General features: G+C 37.5%; 1 protein-coding gene across 5 annotated transcripts in view; it reads right to left on the reverse strand.

Annotated features, from left to right (window-relative positions):
• Nucleotides 1-19,332, reverse strand: part of USH2A (usherin) — a 373,664-nt gene that overhangs the window by 111,021 nt on the left and 243,311 nt on the right. For all 5 annotated transcript variants that reach the window (XM_072927553.1, XM_030269121.4, XM_030269120.4 and 2 more), the window contains 5 exons: nt 18,664-19,292; nt 8,324-8,658; nt 5,097-5,219; nt 2,462-2,625; nt 280-489 (listed from right to left, as the gene is read on the reverse strand). In XM_072927553.1, the coding sequence (XP_072783654.1) occupies nt 280-489; nt 2,462-2,625; nt 5,097-5,219; nt 8,324-8,658; nt 18,664-19,292 (1,461 nt within the window). The remainder of the gene's footprint in view (nt 1-279; nt 490-2,461; nt 2,626-5,096; nt 5,220-8,323; nt 8,659-18,663; nt 19,293-19,332) is intronic.

The raw sequence follows: 19,332 nt of genomic DNA on the forward strand, positions 1-19,332 counted from the left end.
TCAGTTCCAAACTTAGTGCATACAGACAAGAATATGCAGGAGAAGATGAGAACAAACTGGGTTAATATCTGCTATTAGAGCTTTTGCTTCTGTCTCAGTGGGGCTGTTTATTGATCTACCACATGATGACAACCAGCACTTAAGCATTTTAACATTTTAGACCTTTTTCCTTTTATACCGGAAATTCTATAATGGAAGGATGACTGATCTCAACCCTAACAAAAATCAATCAATTTCATTCTCAGATTTTAAGCCAAGCTGCATTCACTGCTAACCAACCTCCATCTGAGGTAGTCACATGAACAACTTCACTGTTGATGCTGTGGACTCCATTAAATACTTGAGAAAATATCTGATACTCTGTGTTGGGCTGCAAATCATCTATGACTACAGAGTTTACATCAGCCTGGACCCTCAGAGATCTTCTCTCATCAGTAGAATTCAAGAAGAGGGTGTAGTAAACAACATCTCCTTGCAAATCCTGCAGTGCTAGGAAAAGAAAGGAAAAACATTGGGACGTCAACTGGGAACTTTTCAGTCAGCAAACTTCTTATCAACAACATTCATTGTGAAGAGTAAACCAATTTTCATGCACAACCTCTTATTTTTAAAATAGGAATGATTTCATCAAATGCCTCCAATTTCACCCTTTTAAGGAGTGATGCAGATTGCTGTCCCTAATTTTTCAAAATCAATAATGGTTCATCATCCTATCCAGCAATGGAGAAAGCTTTCTTTCTTTAGACATCCTCATGAAGACAATGGAATAAACAAATAGGCAAGACTCACTACAAGTAGTGGGGTGCAGGCCTTTTTGCTCCTTCCCTTCAAACAACACTTCCCAGAGCCCACTCCAAACCTCTGTTATTCCTCTAGCCATGAATAAAGGACTTGTGCCTATGCCATAAATTCCAGTGATATTCAGCTTTACCTAGATGGCATTTTGGTCATTCACAGTACAGTGAGAAACTGTGTTATTGTTTCAGAACAAGCATGAGCACATCATCTACATTTAAAGCTGTAATACACCCTAAAGCATTATACATAACAGGGCAAAAACCCTAGATCCTCACATTTCTTTCTAAACTGTATTTTACCCAACACTATCTTCCCCAGAGAAAGACAGAAAAAACAGTACAGCTATCAGGCTACACAGGGAATGATATTCACTGGTCTGAGCTGATGGATAAGCACAGATTTCAGGCAAGTCTTCTCCATTTTAGTGATTCAGATGTCATCTGTTATCTTATCTGCCCTTTGTCAAACAGTTTAAGTTCAGGTCTGACTAAATGCAGCTGCTTTTCCACTAGGCATCGAGATGAAAAGTATAATTACAATGAAAACTGTAAGCACTAACACAAAAATCTTGAAATGACACACCGTGCTACTGAACAGGACTCAGCTCACTGAGACGGAGAACTGATAAAAGCCAAAAGCTTTTTTTTAGATTTAATAATATATGGGTTTGTCATTGAAACTCTTCATCAAGAATGATATGCTATTTTTAAGTGGTACTGATACAAGGCCTAGATCCTTAGAAGTCAGAAATTTTCAGTAGGGAAAAACAGCAAGGCAACTTATACTGAAACTTCCCAAAGTTCCCAGAGAAAACAAAAAACTAATTTGGAAGCTAACATTATAAAAAAGAATGAAACACTGACAAACAAAATAGTTAATATGTTTATTTGCAACGTAAGAAGTAATGAAATAGGATAAGGTTTTCAAATAATGAATGGCCTTGTCTTGGTGTTTAACTTCTACATTCACAAACATATATGGAGGAAATTTTGAAGATATGAATGAAAATAAAACCAGATCGCATTAACTACATCTAGAAGGTCAGGGATTTAGATTACCAAGGTAATGAAACTCCAGCGAGCTTCTTCAGATCTATTACATTTGTCAGTTTTTATAAGCATGCTCACTTCAGGCATGCAATTATAAAATAAAGAGACTACATTTGTTGCAATTCAACACCCAGTCCTTACAATATCATTTGCATTTAAGTCATGAAGAAATTCCCCTCTGCTGTATTAACAAACCAACTAGAGAAATTGGCTAAATTCATTTTAAGAAGCAGAGCATAAAGAAAGAGAAGGGGAATCTTCTCACTGTGAAGGAATGCAGATGTAAATTTTTATACAAAGGGATGAAATAGGCCACAAAGACTACAGGATTTTGTGTAGTACTCCTTTATACATGTCTCAGGAGTTTGCATTAACTATTTCTTTATTTTCACTATTCTCATCCCGCAGAAAGAACATATAATAAATACAAACATGACTGAGAAAGAGCAAAATGTGCGCCTTTTTTTTTCCTATTTCTTTCCTCTCCTTTCAAGGACATTTAGATATATTATAAATCAAGGCAAGGACCGTGTTTCCTCTGAGAGCAAGGCAGGCCATGGTAAGTGATGGCAGGTTAACATCTGGTTACTGGAATAAATACTAAGCACACTTACTTGGTTTTGACCATTCCACTTCCACGGCAGTGTGATTAACAGCACGTGCAACAAGGACACTTCCCTTCTCTGGTAATCCTGCTAATGTAGTAGCTCTCACTTCTTCACTTGATGTATATCCTACCTCGTTGTGCACTACGAGCTTGTACTCATATGTTGTGTACCTAAGACATTTTAAAAATAATTAAATGGAATGAAAAATGCAGACACAGGACATATTTGCTGTAAACCTTCTGCCTGTGCCAAAGTTTTGTTGTTTCTTCTCCCCCTGCACAAAAATTCATCTGCATGGGATGCATCAATGAAGACTTCATAAGAGGCATCTATTTTGTGGAAATTGTTCAGCATGATTAACATGGTAAAAATAAAACACTTTATTTCACTTCTTCATAGTTTTAGCTTCTGAGGTGTTGAGAGATTATAGCTCAATTCAATATGTAATTACAGTGGTGGCAACCTGCCAAAATTTGGATCAGAATTTAATCAAATGAGGCTTTTTTCATCTTTTGGGAAACCCATTGATTTTAACTTGCAGTATCTCATTTGTAAAAGGGATTCACCACACAGTCAGGACTCTTCCACTATAAAAACACCCCGAAAAAGGCACCTAGGAGTTCAAACTCATTTAATAAAATAATTTTCTTTATAACTGTGCATATTCCAATTACAAAGACTTATTAAAAATTACATCTGTATTTAGTAAACCAAGTGACTGTCACATCATAATTTCTTCACTGTAGCAAAAGGCATAGTAATGTATTTTAAATGGGATTTCATAATCTCAAATTTAATTTCCTCATAAAAACCCTTCCACAAAACTGCATGAAGACAGAAACTCAGGATCATCTTGTTCAAATTTTCACTGAAGCTGCAGTGGGATAAATGTCTACAAATGCAATAAAAAAGCATACAATAAATGCCTAATATTTAGAGATTTTAGTACAAAAAGTACTCACCCACAGTGTATATCTACTTACTTTTTGTATTTATTTTAAATGCTTTACTCTAACACCCTGATTTTTGAAAGTGCTTTAGCAGTGCCACTGTGAAGAAAGCAACTTTATGAGAACTCACTAGCTCCAACTCTTACTCTAAGTACTGACAAACAGGCAAAATATACAAAACACATCTTATTTCTCTCTCTGCTTCTTCTGTCACTTGCAGACATTTAATTCGTTCTTAGACATTGTAGCACACATACAATAAAAACAAAAATGAAAGTATTCTAGTCTTGGAATTTACTGATGAGAATTTGTGATTCATTTTTTTGACCCATATTTTCAACAATGAAAAATCAAATGAGTCTGTTGTAGCCTGTTAGAAATGAAGAAAACATCTGACAAGATCAGTAATTCTGAAACATGCTTCAAGTATGACAAATGAAAACAAATTCTGATATATGAATTTTCTTCTGGGAAAAATAAGGCTTGAGTGCTTGAGCCTCTCTGCAGCATCTTCTCTCCAGCCACAAATTCCTGAGTTGTTAACTGCAAAATCATAGCTGCAGTTTGCAGAACCTTCTCTAGGAGAAGTGTTAAGATGTGTCCAAGGATTAGGCACACTTTTTTGGCCATAGCTCATTCAACCTAAAATGTCATGGTGCCTAACGACCGGTCACTGAGGCTCTGTCTTGGTGTACTGCCACCTCTGAATTGCTGACAGAACTGCTACATGCACAAAAATATGCTGCAGCACTAAAATATGCAAAGCTAAAACTAAGGGCAACTCTGTGCAGACTTTCAAGCATGGCTGAGAGTAAGGAATGAACGCTTGGGCAGGATTGGTACAAGAACAGCTCTGAGAGCAGTTATCTCTGTGTGTGTCTCTGACAAGAGCAGAGGTCACGTTCTCCTGATTCTCATTGTGCTTAGGAGGGATGCTCACTCAATTTTTACAAAAGTAGAAGGAAAGAACAGATATTTGAGGGTCAGTGACTGACACAGAGTTCTCATAAAGCACACCAGCACACAGAACACACACCCTGAAACCATTAATGAGGGTTTTCCTGCGACTTTACCTAGAAAAACCCAATGCTGAATCCTCCATTACAATTTCTTTATTTGTGTATTTTTTCTCAAGGAGCAACAGCCTTGGCTTCAAGATGTAGAAACTAAGGTTGATCAAGAGTAAATGCCTTGCTCTACCCCAAACAGCAGGTCTGTTACATACTGAGGAACAGAGCACAAACTCTATTTCTCCATTCTAAATACCCTGCATTTAATGGTGAGGAAGCTAACACAACAAAATCAGGTGAAAAAACATTGCTGAAAACAATTTTCAGGTGTTTCCCTCAAACATGCATTCTGCCTATGCTATAATTTCGGCAACATGCAAATCTACAGCATCTGTACACATAAATCTAAATGGTTTGATTGTATGAGCATATCCCTGCTAAAATTTCATGAGACTTTTATTTTAATTTGTTTTTTAATGCAAAACAATGTATGAGTCAAGAATGACACACTAATAACAAATCCCTGCATATTAGAATGATTAACACCAAAGATGATGACAAAAAATATTTCATTACATAATTAATATGTTCACTACACAAAGACACAAGAAATACTTTGAACTATTGAACACACACTATACAAAATGCCAGCATTTGTTTTTATAGTTTTTGTAATCTCACCTGCTAAGACCCTTATCTTCATAAAACCACTGAGTTCCTGAGTAAATATTGTGCCACAGATTTAAATCTTCAGGGGGATTTGATGCAAGTGGTTGCTGGATTTTACGTCTCAGGAGCTCATATCTAACACAAAAGACAAGCAGAACACCAGGATTATCTCAACTAATGTTATTACACAAAAAAAAAAAAAAAAAAAGAACCCAACCAGGTTTTTTTAAAGCCACACATTATTTTGTTTTCACAGCTGTAAACTTCCTGAGATAAACATTCTTTTTAATGTTTTGTGATTTAAAACATTCAATTACTAAAAAAAAAAAAAAGAACAAAACTAGTTTCAAAATGAAAAATTAAGCATTTCTACTTGAAAAAAAAACCCTAATTTATTCAATGATTTACGGATTTTAAACTTTGTAGAAATGTTATCAAGAGCAAGTCCAAATAGCCTGTAACAGTGTCTCACGCAGACTTGCATGATAAGCACAGGTTGCTCCAGAACATGAAATTATTATGCCTCTTTCTCACAAATGCACTGAAACAAAGAGCACTGCCATTATCATTTTACTATTAGTAGTAGCTTAAGTGTACCTTTGTACTTAATGTGTCTGCAAATAACCAGAGTGTAAATTACATGAGAAAACAGGCACAGAATGAGTTAACTGTTCCAGCCATCTGTAGACCTTAGCAAGGCACCTTTGTGTTTGGGTAGAAATTCATGATGTGAGCTTGAAAGACCAAATTATTTCATCCTGGTTTTAATTGGTATCTGAAGCAGTATTCCTGTCTCTGTTCCAAACAGCAGGTCAGCCAAAGCCCATCTTTCATCAGGTCAGCCATGAGACTGCCTGATTTGGAAAACATGCTTTTCACCCAGGCTGCATCACACACTCTCCATCACCTTTTATACAAAACTTTTATGGAATTTAACAAAAATTATATCACTTAGTGCCACAAACTAAAGGGGTTAATATTATAGTTTGCATTTCCTAATAATCCTAGGGATTGAAAAGGAAACTGCACTCTAAAGAAAACAAAATTAGATATATTTGTTCAAAATCTTTAGGTTTATTACTCTTTATTACATTCCACAGGACTGTTTAATTTATTTTTTCAATAATTGTTTCAGTTTGATACCCCAGAAAATTAGGGTCATATGCATATATATTCCCTTAAATACATAACTTGATTCTCTTAAGTGCTGAGCTGCTCTATTTCATCTTGTCCCTGCCTCCCACCCTGGAGGGAGGCTTACTGCTCCCTCCTTAAGTAAGCTTAAGTGTGTGCTTACTGCTAAATTCTAGACCGAAGTCTGTTGGTAGTCAGGCAGATTTTAAACACTCTCATCTAAAATGCACAATAGTGAAAATTTTTCCATGTTTAATTGTTCTGCAGAATACATTGGTGTGGTTCACCACTCTGTTGTAATTATCGCATTGACAAATGACTTTGTGTGTAATTTGACAGTTCTTAAAGTTAAGATCATCCCCAGTCTGATAAGGACATATTGGACAACACCATCCCAGATTTGAGACCCTGAATGAAGAGGTATTTAACAGGTACTGCATAACGTGATTTAGTGTTGCTTCAAAACCAGAAATCAACTGAGATGCTCTTATGAGAGATCTGACATTTTCTGTGCTCCATAGTAGCTAGGAAGTCCATGCATAACTTCCCACAACTTTTGCCCTTGAGTTTAGGGAACAATCTTCAACAGGTACAAGCAAGCATTGTGCCACTTAGTGATGCCAAACTGAATTACTGCAGAAGTTCGGATTATAACTTCAGAAATTAAATAGCAAAAACTAATTAATCTCCAACTCTGTCCAAAAAAATCAGATTATTTTATAACAAGAGCAGCTCTCACATGAGTGGTTGGTTCATCAGTGTCAACCCAAAGACAGATCATTACAGCTTTATAGGAAACCATCCTGGCATATTCTGTCCAATATATTTCATAGACGAGTCTTGAAAAACATCAAATCTTTTTGAACACTGAGTGGCGATCATGTGTAAATCACCCCCACTGGCAGCTGCTGCTGCTGCTCTGCTTGCTGCAGACTTCTTGTTCCATCATGCTGTACAGAGCAGCTGCTTCAGCGGTTGTTCTTGTTGAGGGCAGCATGGCACACCATGAAAGAAATGAAATCTGCAGATGTAGGTCGTGCTGAATTACTTCAATAATCTATGGTAAAATGGTCATGTTGTTAACCCCAGAATAACAGACACTGCTTTTCTGAAACTTCAGATTTTACTGTAGAGCAATCATCATTTCATCCAGTTGTAGTGTGCCCTAATTAAGCCTGAAGAAAAAGTCAAGCTACTGTGCTGTAATAACACATGCAACTGAAACAGCATTACATGATAATTATTGAACCCGTCAGTGCACCTAGAAGAGAGCTACTAACCAGAACATATGGACTACAGAGCTATAATTCCATGCACAATGTTTCACGATACGTTAAAGCACTAGAATGAAAGATTTGACATTTTTTATTGTGTATATATAAAGATATATTTGTCTTTATAAACCTTTATGCACTCAAATCCATATTTCTTTAATGTATATCTACACACATCCGTTCAGTATTCAAGTCAAGATTCCCATCCCATCATTCCAGACAAATCTCAGAGGAGATTCCTTTATTTGGCTCCTGTGGTGAAACCCAGCCTGCTGTACCCAGCACTTCCTTGAATTTCCTATTTTGGCTATGCTCTCACACTTCTAGCCCTTCAGCTTCCATTTTTCTCATACACTATCTCATTTAAAATTTATTCATCACTTAATTTTTGAAGATTATTTCATGTCATCATCCTTCCAAATGGTCACTTTCTCTTCATGTGGAATAACCCAGAGTATTGAGAATTTTGGATGTGTTAATTACTCATGTTTACAAAGATCTCTTATTTTTCTTGTCATTTTATTGGTGGAACTTGTTGCCTGAAATCATCACCAAAAAGTAGCCAATGCTGCAACCCAAACCACTTATGATTTTGCAAATATCCTGTGCTTGCTCCTCCTGGTTTTTCAGACAGCACTGATCTGCGACCCAGAGCCTCCCAGAACAGACAACACACTTGCCCTGAATAATCCTGTCTCTTTTCTGAGCCCCAAAAAGGAATTTAAAAAAATCCAAACTTAAGAGATCGCATGACGAAGTCTGCATCACTCAGAATTTTCAGAGTCAGATTTAGGTAAGGAGAAGCAAACTGCTCTCTCAGTCTCAGCTTACCTCAGATGGGGACCATTGGGCCTCAGTGGCGGTTGCCAAGAGATGGCAATAAAGGATTCGCTGATGGGAGTGACAGACAAGGGACTGACGCTCTGAGGAATTGTCGAGGGTGTGGTCACTCTTGTGGGCAAACTCTCGGTGCAGCCTCCTAGGAAGCCATCACCTCCAGTGCAAGCTATCACCGTGACCGAGTAGTTTGTGTAGGGGACCAGGTTGGTCACCAAATGGCTCAGCCTTGACGAAGGGTTCCCAGCGATGACAATGCGTGGGTCGGGCATGCGAATCTCGTAGTTCAGGATTTCTCCATTCGGAATCAGAGGAGGCTTCCAGGAGACCTGAAGAAGGAGGGGAAAAAGAATAAAATTAAAATAACAGATCTCTTACAGTCACATTGCAGAAATACAGGCACAGCATGCTAAAGATGGACACAAGTGGGATCTGAAGATGTTCTTTTACATCAAAACAGACTTTTGTTTTTAAAGGGAAATCAGTTAGAAATCTAATCTTTAATTTTAGTGAGGTCCTCAGTAACAGCTGTAACCATTGAAAAATCTATTATTTTGCTTTACCAATAAAATGTGAACACTCCACATTACTCAAAATTCCATGAGATGTTCAGATGTAATAGCAGAAGTACAATACTTATCATAAGTATCACTGACACTTATTTTCTTAGGGTGTATTGCCTGGCATGCTTGATCATGAGTAGCAGAATAAAAACAAATCTTTGTGTTTCCACAGTTTTCAAAGAAATGTAACTGCATTAGCTTCTATAAGAAAACAAATTTTTCTGCACTCTTCATATGATGAAATATGCAGGTTTTCCCTTTTATTTTTAATTAACAAATTACACTGGTAACTATCAGACAAAGAACAGGGACAATTTCCCATTTTAAGAACTATAAAATTATACTGAAAAAACTTGATTGTAAAAATATTACATACAAAATTCATAGTTTTTATAGATTTATACACACACATGCATATGTATTTATATATATATATACATACTGCTACTCTTACTGTGGTTTTGTTCACCTAACTGTGGTTAGGTGAGATTTTTTAAGTTTTTAGGGTTTTTTTGAGGGAGGGAGTCGATAGCACATTTACATATATATTTATTCTTACCAGCTCCATTGAAGAATCACACACAAAGAATTGCACTATAAAGTTCATTAATGTTCTAAATTATTTTTAAGGCTTTTTGCCATTGTACCATGAGAGACGAGCCTTCAGATTGGCACAACGAGGACATGTAACCTAATATGTATTAGGAATCTCAAAGTTTCATAAAGGTAGTGTAACAGCATCTATCAATACTCATTTTCCTAAAAATCCCAGTGCAGGAAGCATACAAGCTTTGCTTTGCTCTGGGACTGTTTTTCTTGCCATTTACCCACTCATCTATAACAATTGCTGTCTCTTTTCCTCCCAGGCACGAGATAATTAAGGATTGAATCCAACATAGAAAAGAGCACAGAAATGGAGAAAAGGTAGATATGCCTAAAACCTAGGTATATATCTAAAACCTAGGTACAACAAAGAAAATACTGAAGTGTTAAACAGTAATACCACAATACTTTAGTTCCTGTTAATTTAAACTTATTCCTTAATTCTCTTAGTTTCAAAAGAACTATCTTTAAAAATGTATATGCACAATTACATAGGGCCCTGGAAACAGAGAAACTTGATTTATAAAATGATATTTTTAAAAATGGGATCACAAAATGTTGTATTTTAGGTACAAAAGGACCTCTTAGGCCATCAGACTTGTAAGAAAGCTGGCAGCAAAGTGCTGGAGAAAGCTGAAGGATTTTGATAACAGATTCTGGAATACTATTAAACAGAGAATTAGAAACAGGGTGATCTTGAGTAAAGACAGCAAAACCAAGATTATTGATGCCCACATAGGAAAGGCTTAGCTCTGGCTAATTATCAAATGCTGTATTCAGATTTCTGTTGCTTCTGGCCCCAAATCATGTTCAAACAAATAAAGAAAATACCACTGATAAACCTGTGCAAAAATTCACAAAAGGTAGGAACTAAGTCTGCACCATTCTCACAGACATTGAGCAGAACTCTCTTTTTGATGTATTTCATGTGATCTAGTGATAAGCTTAGGAAACAGAAAAATGGATAATTAGCACAGACAACAGATAAAGTTTTCAAGTACAAGTATGTGCTGGTTTTTGGCTGGGAAGAGTTAACTTCATAGTAGAATAGGGTTAGTATTGTTTCAGATTTGTGCTGAAAACAGTGATGGTAACACAGGGATATTTTTGTTATACCTGAGCAGCATTTACGAAGGGTCAAGGCCTTTTCAGCCTCTCACCCCAGGAATGTAGCAAGAGGTGGGACAAAAGTTGAAACAAAGGAAGTAAATGCAAAGAAAAGTAAGTGATACACAGTCAGAAACTAGAACACAGGTTGTACAATTCTTGGACATGCATGGATGAAGTACCTATCCTGAAATTCTGTTTCAGTGAAGGTAAAGTATTTGAGGTCTTTTACCTGAATATTAATAAAGAAAGTCTGTCATTATTGGTGAAAAAAAGCCTTCTTGTTGCTTAATGCTAGGTGGCTCCTAAAAAAAGAACTGCATGCCAAATAGTTTGGAAAATACCTGGTACTACCCTCCCAGAAGATAAAATTGTCTCAAATTTGGTACATTCACTTTGTACCAAAACTTATTTCCTGGAAGAGAGGCTGAGTTATTTTCTAATCACGTTTCATTTTTGATGCCTTACTTTTATGTCTAAACCTGCAAAATTGCTCTAACACAACTTGTGCAAGACTCATCATACCCTGTAACCCCTTCACATAAAAGAACAGTTTAATGGCAGGAGAACAGAGGCTGCTCCATAACCTCAGCTCCTGAGTTTCACATAGTGTGTGCCCTAGCTGGTGACACCTTCAAAAACTCCCAGGTGCTACTTCACAGCATTTTTTGTGCTTTCACTGGTACAGTAACTCATACTGTAAGCTCATAGCAGATATGCTTTGTGGGGCTTACACAGGGAAATTTCTTTAAATTTTAATGCTTTTTCCCTGAGAGAAATAAAAACCATTCTGAACAAAGTATATGCGGCCAGCAGCATGCACAGTGCAGCTTATTTTTGTCTGGGTATGGATATCTCACGCAAAGATATGAAGATCTGTTGTTGCTCTGGTTAATAATTTTTTTAACTATGTAGTGGGATGACCAAGGATACTCCCTAACCCTGCTGTGTCACTTGAGCTGCTTAGAATTTCCTGTGTCACCTGGGAATGACAGGATGTGCAATCCCTCACAAACATCTTTTGTCAAGAGGCAAGGGACTGCCTGACCCATAAATGAAGATGATGGAGCCAGCCTGGTAAGCACACACGTGGCACTACTGGACCTCTTCTCCTCTTGGACGTGCCAAGGTTTGAGGTAAGAACTTGGCAATGCATGAAAGCAGGAAAGCTCACTAGACAGGCTGTGTTGGAAGCAGTAACAGTTTGTTCATTGATTTGAAGCTCAGCACTGAGACCATGAAAGAGGATGCCCATGAGGAAGAGAGAATAAGGTAACTACTGGGAGAGATTAACTGATTCAATGTAATGACTCTGGAAGCTTTCATTTAAAGATCAAAGGACCTTATTTTCTCCACCACAAAATTTAAAGAGACAGAAATTAGCCATTTTCCCCCCATTAAACAGTTATAACCTTGGAATTTTTTTCCTTTTTTGACAGCTGTTGGAACCCTGCAACTTAATTCTGAGCTATCTGAGGAGAGGCATTGGCACATGTAGGCTATTTTACTGTTCAGGCCTGGCTTCAACAGTTTGCTTTTAAATCAGTGTGTTTGGCTTCATTTTATTCTCATTTCTCCTAGATACTGCTTGTAACCTCTACAAACAGAATGTAATAAATACACTACTGAGAGCTTTTCACTGTTGGTCTCAAAGCACATTGTAAGTCTCAAATTGCAAGTATTATTATTCCAGTTTTAGAGATAGAACGACTTAATCCTAGACTAAATCATGTATCAGAAAGAAGCAAAACTTCAAACAAAGACCTGCTACCCTAATTCTGCATTCCAGCCACTGGACTGGTCCTCTGACAATGTCCCAGCTCCCCTGGAATAGTTGGGAGAATTTCCTCCAAAATTCTTATCTGTCTTAACAGAAATTATTGTGGCTTCAATCACGAGCCAGGGTCATACTGGAAATGCAAATTCTGAGAAAGGTCACTGATAGTTCTGCTCATAAACTTTGCACATGAGTTACACCCAGCTTCAGCAAGGACTACCACAGAAGAACAGCATGATCAAGTTTGCAGTTACAGATTGCTATTACAAAAACTCCTAGGACTTGGCTTGAGTCGTGGGGAAAACAAAAGAACATTTATGATCCTAAACACCAACATCAGAGAATTTCAACTTTATCTGAGGCAGAGGGACGATGCTGATGAAACCCCACTGCATAATCCATACCAAATGAGCAAGCTGTGCAAGAAATCACAATCCTAACATGTGGAAAACCTCTAGTGTGCAAGTTAAGGTTGTTCCTATGGGTGTTGGAATATCCTAAGTCACTCAAGCAGCACTTATGTGTCAAATGAACCAAGGTCTCCCTGACCTTAGCAGCATCACAAGGCAATCTTCACACAAGGATTGATCGCTCCTAAACAATTTCCCTGATGCACCAGGCATACCTGCATAAAACTGGAAGAGTGGTGAACAAAGTCCAAGCCCTTTTTTCTCCCCTTTTCTAGCATGAAGCTGTTACCTGGGTGTGCTGCATCTTCCTTTAGCAGACACAGCTTAGGAATCAGGGTTCTTTCTACTCTCAAAATTATGTTCTGGGGTAACTGCAGACTGAAGTGCTTGAAGAATGAAATAGTACAAGGGAGTTTTAACCTGGAACAGAGGAAGGGTCGTCACAGACTCATTCTCTGCCAACAGTGACCTGCAGAGGAGGAACACTGAAGGATCACCTCACTGTTAGCACTGACTTCAGTGACCTTGGAGTAATTAGCATTGCACCCTGCATTTTGTAATCAGAATCAACTTCCCAGGACAGCAAACATTAATATGTGAGACAAAAAACACCAGCTCCAGAACATGTGCCCATAACTAATTCTGTGGGAAATGGAAAATGGATTAATTCTTTGTCATGCATGATACTCAAACTGTAACTACAGAGTATGTTGCTTTAAATGTGTCAGTGATATCTGTTCCTTACAGCTGAAATCTTTCTCCTGTGTATTTTATTCCCAGCCTATTTACAGAACAGGCATTTAGCAGTCCACTATTCAGCTTCTGGGTTAATGAAGAACAGAAGACAACCATAAAAATAGAGACTTGTTTATTTGTGTTTGCTCACTTGCATATCCAATTTAGTAGTGAAATCTGAGAAATAGCAACCAGAAAAGTTTATCACTATTGCAATAAATGATAATCTACTGCACTGAAAGAGTACAGATGGCAACTTTTGAAGATACTGTGACAGCAAACTAATGACATTGTTCAATATGGTGGGTGGAATAGCAGCTTTCTCTGCTTCAGTTTCTTCTATACAAATAACAGAATGGCAGGTGAACAGTAAAGTAAAACACTGTCATCTCTGTGGGTAACAACAAACATGAATGACAATTGAATTAAAAAGCCTATAGCTGTTCCTCAGTCAGAGAACTCATGAGGAAATACTTCAGAAAAATAATCAATCCATGGAAAATCAATGACATTATTAAATCAATATGCAAAACAAACAAACAAACAAAGAAATTAGAATAGCAATTAGGTACCACAGAATCACCACAGACCTGCATTCCTCACAGGCTACAGATATAACATATATTAAGAGAGAAGTAATAATAATTTTAATTTTTCTCATTTTGTATCTAATCAAATTGCGGGAAGTTTCTTTAAATGATGTTATCATGAGGGAATAGCACAGCACAAGAACTATATGTCAGTGAGGTATTTATTCCATCCAACCAGGAGGAAACCATTCTCTTACAAACTCTTTATAAACACTAAAAAGGAAAAAAAACTGTTTCCCCTGGAGAGAAACATTAGGATTATACACAACTCATGCCAACTTCTATCTTGAGAAAAAAGTTAAATTAAGATTGGAAATGGCTGCAGCTTTTTATCTATCAGTGGTCCAGGTGGTGGCAGTCATCAGTGATGGGGAGCAATACAGGCAATATGAGGCAGCAAGTCTCTGGTTAAGCCAATAATTAAAACTACAGCTGCCTTTTCCAGGCCAGAATCCTCAAGATAGAACCCCAGCAGCAAAAGGGAATTCTGCCTACCAAAAGTTATAAGGCCAAAGTTGGAATATTTGCATATTACAGTTAATTTAGTTCAGTGTACCCAGCCACATAATGCCTTTCCTACACAAAGAACTCTATTAAATAATTATTCACTGTGTAAACCAGCCTCTTTCTCAAGCCACTCAACCTAGCTACATTTGCGAATGTCATATCAGTGTGAAGTGTGAGATTGAAGCAGCACAGCAATTGCAAACCTCACAAGAAAAGGAAACAATTTCTTTTCTACTTCTGTACATTAGGGTATAGCAAATCTTGTGTAACAGGAATAATGTTCATGGCATTGGCATATACTAAATAAACGGCTTTTGCAGTTGCTGAATACTTCCACTTCACTTTGGCATTTAATCAGCCACAAAAGCAGTTTATTGTGCATTATACTCTGCTACCATGAACATTATCAATTCAGCAAATATTAAAAAATATCATGCAGGTGTCACAGAAATGGGTACTTCAAAAATTATCGACAGCTTTACGCTTTCTGTTGCTTAAAGGAAAGCAAGTTAAATGTTACGGAGAGATATTGTTCCATTCTGATTAAAATGAAATGTTAAAGGAGCACACACATATCAGAACTGTTTATCCTGAGAGTGACCTGCAGTGCTGATAGTCTCCTCCTTGTAGAGCGAAAGCTTTAGTCGACGAAAATAAGCTGTATACTCAAGTGAGTACCATCCTAGAGCACTTTGAATTCTTCACATCCTCAAATCATTTTTATTGATTCAATGATTAAATAAAGCAATGGAAATATATTTCTCTTGTTTTGTAAATTCTCTCTGTTTTCAGTAGAAATAAATATTTGCACTCATGGTTTAGGGATTGGTTGCACTGACAGCTGAAAGCCTCTATTGATTTGCTACTGTGGCTTGGTAAAGGAGCCTCTTGCTAAACTTTCCCACAGCGCCTTTCCAAAACCTCCTGCTCTAACCTAGGAGCTCTCTCTAGGGTGAGAGGTAATTAAAATCTTCCCAAAGAGATGCCTTGTTTTCCACCCTCAAAGAGCTTAAGAGTTGCTACTGCAGACACTGAGGTAAGAGCACTGTAAAGCACCAAGAGCTCCACAAATTTCATTTGAACACTACATAGGTGATATGTGCACTGCAATTGTGCTGGGCTTGAGGTACTCAGGAGGGAAAGTCAGACTTTCTAGGACTCTTAGGGGCACCAGTGTAAAGCCATTCCATATGAAACCTGTCCTATTTCTACACAGGAATACATTTCAACCACTAAGAGGCAATCCTTGCAGAATACCGCACAGTTGTTCTGTCTGGGCAACTAGCAATTTCTGGGATGAAGGGACACAGTGGGTTTACAGATCTCCACCCTAGTTCTAGAGAATTTGGGCAAAATCCCCAAACATTTTGTGAACAGGTGTTCCCTTGTTCTTCTTGTACTCTCCCAGTACACAGCATTCACACAAGACCGCCTCAGGAATACAGTGAAGCCCTGAGTGCTCTCCGAGCCCTCCCACTCTGACATGAATTCGCCATAAAAATGCAGGGAAGGAAACAACACCACGTCTAGCAAGCTAATCCATTTGACAGATCTGTAAGAAGACCGACAAGTAAGATGAAATCCCAGTTGCTTCACCTGGCGCTCCCATCTGCAAACAAGCAGAAGGCGAGAAAACTGCTGGGTGCAGCAAGTCTTGTCTATTATCTCATCAGTGACGAAGTGCAATGAGCTCTTCTGCAACTACAGCTTTGTTTCAATTTTTTGAAGAGAAGAAATAATGTATTATTATAATAATAAATGCTAAAAAATTAAATAAATGTCTTGCTGACCTGGACAAGTGAGAGAAATTTAAAGATTTTTAAGAAGTCTTAGAATCTTAGAAATCAGAACTGAAGTAATATCTCAGCCATGGGATACTCTCTGCACAGAAACTGCACCAAGTGTTCCTGACTTTCTATCACTTATAAATTTAAAATGGAACAACATTAAGTAAATTAAAATACTTGATAAATACAAGAATTTATGTCGATATCAGCAAAGAACCAATGCTCTGTACAGTAACAGAGAATTTAGCAAAAGAGATACTCAGGAGTGAATATATTTGGAGAGACACATATGTAAGTCACTTTTCTCAATTCAATGCTGCCACCTTAAACTATTTTGAACATTTTAACTTAAATATTTAAAATTAATGAAACCTGACAGTAAAACTGATTCATGGAAACAAAAACATCCAGGCTTCAGCATCTTTGACAAAAATTGATCTTAACAGATCCAAAAAATATTTGTCTCCAGGTGAAAAACACAAGTCTGAGACTACACGAGCAGCAGTGACACTAAATTTGACCACCATTCGTAGAGGAGTTCATACAGTTTGGACATTAAAGGGCTTTAAAGAGTTTTGAATATCAATGACAGGCTGGGGAAGAAGAAGGAAAATAAGCATCTTAACTCTTCAGTAAGAAAGGGAAAACAAATTTTAAAAACAATGCTGTGTTGAAATTCAATTATTATAGAGTGAAAACTGTATTGCCTGAATTCAGATTTCAGAAAAATAAATGACTCAACTAACTTTCAGTATTGGTAGCTTACTTAATCTCGGAGTTGAGAAAAATACAATAAACTTACAACTGTACACATGTGTCTGATCTCAGGAAAAGATATCCAGTAAAGAATGACACAGTCTCTGATAACCTGCAGGCTTTTAAAACTAGGATTGAGTGCTTAATGCACTTGGAGGAAAAAAACAGGGGTAAGATATAAAATTATTATATTCTTACCACATTAACTGGAGCTTCAAAGGTTGCAGCGAGTCTTTGTGCTCAGAGTTGAAGCCAACGCGAAAAAGCTCACGCAGTGAAATGTGGACATGTGGGGAAACACGCGATAGAACTAGAGCTACTATTTACTCAGCTTCTGGCAAATCCATGAAAAATGCTTTACTAGAAATTGTGGGGAATATTAAGATATATCTACAGAAGTACAGAGGGCAGAGTCCTGGAAGTAGATTGCCCAAATCTTCAATAAGCAGTCTGGCAATTCATCATAATTACTAGTGGTCGATCGTTATTAATTCTTACAGTAACCATTGTACTCATATTGAACTGATTTGCAATTAACACGGAGGTAACATGCAATTTCTTAGACATTAAAACATAATTTCATAAGCTCAGGATTTTTTGTCAGCATTTTTTATAGCTTAAAATTATGTGTGAAAAAAGAAAAAATATCAGCATTGGTTTAGTGCTGAAATTCATACCCTCAAAATATTCAGATTGCATTGGTAACACCACTGTGTTTACCTTTTGAAAATACAATGTATACCAAAAAATAATAAATCTAACAGATGAACTTCAATCTTATGCAAATGTCCTTTGTTTTGTGCTCTGGTGAGCAAGCTACTGTACCAATACTTTTGGCATTAGTACAAGACTGAATCCATGGAAGCATGTGTGTATTTACACAAAAGAGGCTTCTAAGCTACAAAAATCCCTCTTGTTTGGTTACACTAATTTCCCTTGAATGAAGTTTGTATGCAAGCCAAAACAATGGTAGTTATCCTGTCCTCTAGAGTTCATTCCCAACAGAACGATGTGAATAATTGAAAACTTCCTATGTAGTCCTGTAAGACTCGTCTTTCGTAAATCAGGAGAACAAAAATGCTATTTTTTCTTCATTAGCTATTAAAAAAAAAAATAATCTGATAAATATACAGAAGACTTAATTACAGGAAAAAAAATTACTTCTAAGCATTTTAATGAAGTCTTGAAATTTTGGAGACAGTAGTAGGTAATTTTCTGATCTGATTAGGGAGTTAAAAGTAATCTTTTAAGTTTAATATTGAAAATACATTAGGTGTGCAAAGAAGAAAATGAACTGGAATATAACGCCAGAGGCTGGTGTAAAGAAAAAAAAAATGGAAATGATTCTAATGCTTTTGAGCCAAAGCACAGATACTAATTATTCAACTACCCCTGCAGCAATGAAGCCTGTTGGCTCAGCCAGTAGATGTCTCTCTTAAATACACAGTTGCTACAAGGAAAACACGTTAAAGCCATGCGGCAATGAGAATTATTCCTACCTTGACTGAATAGGGTCCCAACGCTTCTGCGTCTGGTGGCTGAACACCGGCAGGTCTTGAAGGCCTGGTGGTGACTTCTGCCCAGGCACTGCTGTTGCTGCTCCCATGCAGGGTGCTCATCAGCACTCTGTACTCAAATTTCTGCCAAGGGCTCAGAGCAGTGCTCTGGTCAATGTAGCTCATGGTCTGACCGAAGGGGAGGCGTGCCACAGTTGAGATTTGTTCTGTTCCTTTCACCCTCCTCTCTATTGTAAGGTTTTCCACCAAACCATTTGGGCGAGCGGGTGGTTGCCAGGATATGACCACAGAAGTTGGAGTATCAGAATAGAGTTCTGGAGCAGGAATATCCTCAGGGGCATCTGGAAGAGTCTGTATTTCTGGCGTTGTAGGGGAAAGAGAGCACCCTTTAGAAGTGCATCCTTCTACCTGAAATACATAGACAGTGTAAGGATGCAAGTCTTCTACAGTGCAGTTAGATGTAGTTCCTGGCACTGTAGCATGCAGCTGGCCATTTTGGTAAATATTATAATGTGTGATAATGCCATTTGGCTGTAAAGGATGCTGCCAGGTGATGCTCGCTGCCCTTGCTGTAACATCCAATAGAAGTGGTGGATCTAAAGGTCCAGGCTCTGCAATAAAATTTAAAAAAAAAAAAAAAAAAAAAAAGGA

Source organism: Taeniopygia guttata, chromosome 3 (assembly GCF_048771995.1).
Source record: "Taeniopygia guttata chromosome 3, bTaeGut7.mat, whole genome shotgun sequence".
In the NCBI taxonomy this organism is placed as follows: domain Eukaryota; kingdom Metazoa; phylum Chordata; class Aves; order Passeriformes; family Estrildidae; genus Taeniopygia; species Taeniopygia guttata.